Below are 3,978 nucleotides of genomic sequence, written 5' to 3' on the forward strand. Positions count from 1 at the left end.
GATATTCGAAGTTTTGAAGGTGAAGCAAAGGGATTGCTCGATGAGTATGCTGCTCGGACCTTCAAGTACGATTCCGGCACCGGATCCCTTTGTGTTGGATGATCCGTCAACATGCATGATCCACCATTCGTGTGCGGGCTCCTGAGGTTGAAGATCGTTTGTGAAGTCTGCTAGGCATTGTGCCTTGATGGGGCCGTGAGGTTCATATTTGATGCTGAACTCTGAAAGCTCGATGGACCACGATGAGAGTCTTCCTGCGAGGTCTGGCTTTTGGAGGATTTTTTGTATGGGGTAGTCTGTCTTGACGATGATTGGGTGCGTTTGGAAGTATGGTCGCAAGCGTCGTGCTGCCGTAATTAGTGCGAGTGCTATCTTCTCGACCATTTGGTATCTTGTCTCAGGGTCCTGGAGTATGCGGCTGGTGAAGTAGATGGGCTGCTGTGTATCATTGAGCTCTTGTACGAGTGCCGCGCTGACGGCGTTGGAGGATGCTGCAATGTATATTAACAAAGGGAAACCGGGTCGTGGCTTGTTCAAGATTGGGGGTGTGGCTAAGAGCAGTTTCAGTTGATCGAAATTTTCCTGGCACACTGCGCTCCATTCGAACTTGGATGACTTTTTGAGCAGATTTATCATAGGCTTGGTCTTCTCCGCAAGCTTAGGGAGGAAGCGTGCGATGGCTGTCAACCGTCCCACGAGTCTTTGCACTTCTTTAACATTGGCGGGACTGCGCATGCTGATGATGGCCTGACACTTTTCTGGGTTTGCTTCGATGCCGCGCCGGGTCAGCATGTATCCTAAGAATTTTCCTCCGTCTACCCCAAAGGTGCACTTTTCTGGGTTCAGGCGGAGATTGTATCCTCGTATGGCTTTGAAAACGTCAGCAAGGTCCAGGGCGTGTTGGATGGGGTTCGGGGATTTGACCACTATGTCATCGACATATACCTCGACGCAGTTACCGAGGAGGGGTTTGAAGACTCTGTCCATTAGTCTTTGGTAGGTAGCTCCTGCGTTTTTGAGCCCGAAGGGCATGACCTTGTAGTACAGGTTTGCTTCCTCCGTAATGAAGGCGGTTTTGATCGCATCACTCTCCGCCATCGGTATCTGGTTGTACCCGGAGTATGCGTCCAGGAAACTGAGTGTGCCGCTTCCAGCTGCCCCATCTACCAGGCGGTCTATGTTGGGTAAAGGGTACGCGTCTCTAGGGCATGCTTTGTTCAGGTTCGTGTAATCGACGCACATCCGCCATTTGCCATTCTGTTTCTTGACTAGAACGACGTTGGCTAACCAGGTTGTGTACCGTGCTTCTTCGACAAAGCCTGCTTTCATCAATTTCTCTGCTTCGCACTTGGCAGCTTGCCTTCTTTCTTCTCCTAGCTTTCTCTTCTTCTGGGAGATGGGTTTGGCTTCCTTGAACACGGAGAGTTTATGTGTAGCGATTCTTGGATCGACGCCAGGTAGGTCTGCGGCTGTCTAGGCGAAGAGATCCGCATTTTTCTTGAGGGTATTTTCTATTGCTTCCTCCCCCGCGCTTTCCATTGTGGTCCCTATCTGCAGGGAGTGGTTTGGCTGTCCCAATGGTAGGGGCTTGGTTTCCCCTACTGGCTCGATTCTTGCTTCATTGTTAAGCCGGGGGTCGAGATCTTCCGCTTGGATGGCGATCGCGGTTTGTGTTTTCTCGACGTTGTTGGTGGTGAGGGGGGGTATGGGAGCTTCAAACTGGCCATATAACATTCTCTGGCTGCTTTTTGATCGCCGTGGACGGTTATGATGTCTCCAGAGGCTGAGGGGAACTTTAGGGCGAGGTGCGGCGTAGAGACCACGGCTCCCAATGAGTTGAGGGAGGGTCGTCCCAGTAGCATGTTGTATGAAGTGTGGGCATCCACTATGAGGTATCGAACTTGGATCGTTCTAGTTTGTCTCCCTTCTCCGAAGGTGGTGTGAAGGTCCACATACCCTCGGGTTGGCACCCTTTCGCCAGAGAATCCGTATATGGGTTCGTCGTATGGGATCAGTTCTTCTGCGGGGATCTGGAGCTGTTGGAAAGTTTTCCAATATATGATATCTACTGAGCTTCCTTGGTCGATTAGCACCTTTTTCACGGCGAAGTTTTCAAGTTCTATGGTTATGACCACAGGGTCATCTTGGTTGGGGTCGACTCCTTGGAAGTCCGAGTCGCTGAAAGTGATTGGTGGCATTCTTCTTCTGGGTCCCTTGCAGATGGCGTGGACAGACTGGACTGCCCTCAGATGCTTTTTCCTGGAAGAAGAGGAACATCCGCCCCCAGCAAAACCTCCTGATATGGTGTTTATCGTCCCTCTCAAGGGGGGTCTTTCTTCTGGGCGCCTTTCCCCTCGAGGTGGTTCCTCCCTCCTTCGTTCAGAGTTTGTGCCTCTCCTAGGTTCTTGTCTGGATTCCCTGGGTTCGTTTCTCGTATCCTCCCTTCGTGGAATGTTCCTTTGTGGGCATCTCTCGGGTTGGGTCCTGGGATTTCCTTCAGTTATGTTTCTGACATAGTGCCGTAAGTGGCCGGCCCGTACAAGTTCTTCTATCTTATCGCGAAGCGTCTCACACTCCTCAGTGGTGTGTCCGTTGTTGCGGTGGTAGTGGCAGTATTTGCTTAGGTCGGCGTTTGGCAGGTTTTGGAATCTCTTAGGTGGAGCAATGAGTTCAGCTTGCAATACTTCGTCAAGGATACGGGATTTGGGGGCATTAAGGGGGGCGTAGTTGGAGAATCTGGCTTGTTTTCTGTCTCGAGGGCGGTTTTGGTCCCGACCTCCAGGCTCTCTACCGCTCCTTTTAACCTCCGGGTGGGTTGGGGTGTTCCGGACCCTGTCTTGGTAATGTCGCATCTCCTCGACTCTGATGAACATCGACGCTCTTTTTCGAAGTTCTTGCATTCCTAGAGGCGGGCGCATGGCCAGTTCGTCAGCAAATGGTCCTGGTTTTAGTGCCATCACCATATAGTGTAATATCAGGTTTGGGGTGAGGTCCTTGATCTTCATGGCGATTACACCGAACCTGTCAATGAAGGTGCGAAGGGACTCTCCTTCTTCTTGTCTTAGGTTCAGGAGTGACAGGGATGTGAGGTCGTGTCGACGGCTGGTGTCGAACTGGGTGGTGAAAGAGGTGGTAAGGGTGCTGAAGGAATCTATGGTGTAAGGCTGTAGACTCATGAACCACTCCAATGCCGATCCTCTGAGCGCAACAGAGAAGGACTTGCACATCACGGCGTCGTCAGTCGAGTAAAGGGCGACTTGGTTGGTGTAAATGGATATGAATTCATCCGGGTCAGTGGTACCGTCGTAGGTCATAGTTGGAGCCTTCCACTTTTGAGGGAGTGGTGTTTCTACGATCCCGTCGACGAACGGGTGCCTACGGTTTCTTCTAGAAGCGAAAGGGTTGTAGTTGCCCCCGGTAGTGTGACCCGTGGGTTTGTATTCGCTTTCCTCTTCTGTGACAGGTGGGAGGTCTGCCCTGCAGGGGGCGATCTCAGGCTCTTCCATGGCCTTCCCTGCTTCAATCCTCCTCTTGAGTCGGGCATTCTCTTGCCTAAGTGCTTCCATTTCGTCTGCATTCCTTTTCTTGTACTCTGCGAATTCTTGCTGCATCCTAGCTTGAGCCTCTAGGATGCGAGATATGTCAGATGAGGGACCGACGTCTCCCACTTCCATTACAGGGGGTCTGGTGGGTACTTCGGCTGGTCTACTTCTTGTGGATACCATGGTCTTGGGGCGAGGAGGGCTGACTTTGCGAAATACTCTTCGACCCCACGGTGGGCGCCAATTGTTCTTATGGGACCGAGTTGTACTTCACAAGTCTCGCGTACTATCTTGATGCTGAGAGGTCGGGTGCGTCTTCTGGCCTCAAGGGGTTGTGGTCACGGCGCAGGTGTGCCTGCAAAAGACACTCCGATGCCAAAGTCAGTGCTGAGTGATGTCAGTGGTTACAGAGAATATTTAATGCGTAATCAATGCA

General features: G+C 51.8%; 1 protein-coding gene across 1 annotated transcript; it reads right to left on the reverse strand.

Annotated features, from left to right (window-relative positions):
- Positions 1–1,598: 1,598 nt before the first annotated feature.
- LOC146887761 (uncharacterized) lies at positions 1,599–3,725 on the reverse strand. Its single transcript, XM_085670380.1, has one exon. The coding sequence runs from the start codon at positions 3,723–3,725 to the stop codon at positions 1,599–1,601; it is 2,127 nt and encodes a 708-aa protein (XP_085526506.1).
- Positions 3,726–3,978: the final 253 nt, after the last annotated feature.

Source organism: Vigna unguiculata, chromosome 3 (genome assembly GCF_037176805.1).
Source record: "Vigna unguiculata cultivar grain cowpea cultivar isolate G323 ecotype 2 chromosome 3, ASM3717680v1, whole genome shotgun sequence".
Classification (NCBI taxonomy): domain Eukaryota; kingdom Viridiplantae; phylum Streptophyta; class Magnoliopsida; order Fabales; family Fabaceae; genus Vigna; species Vigna unguiculata.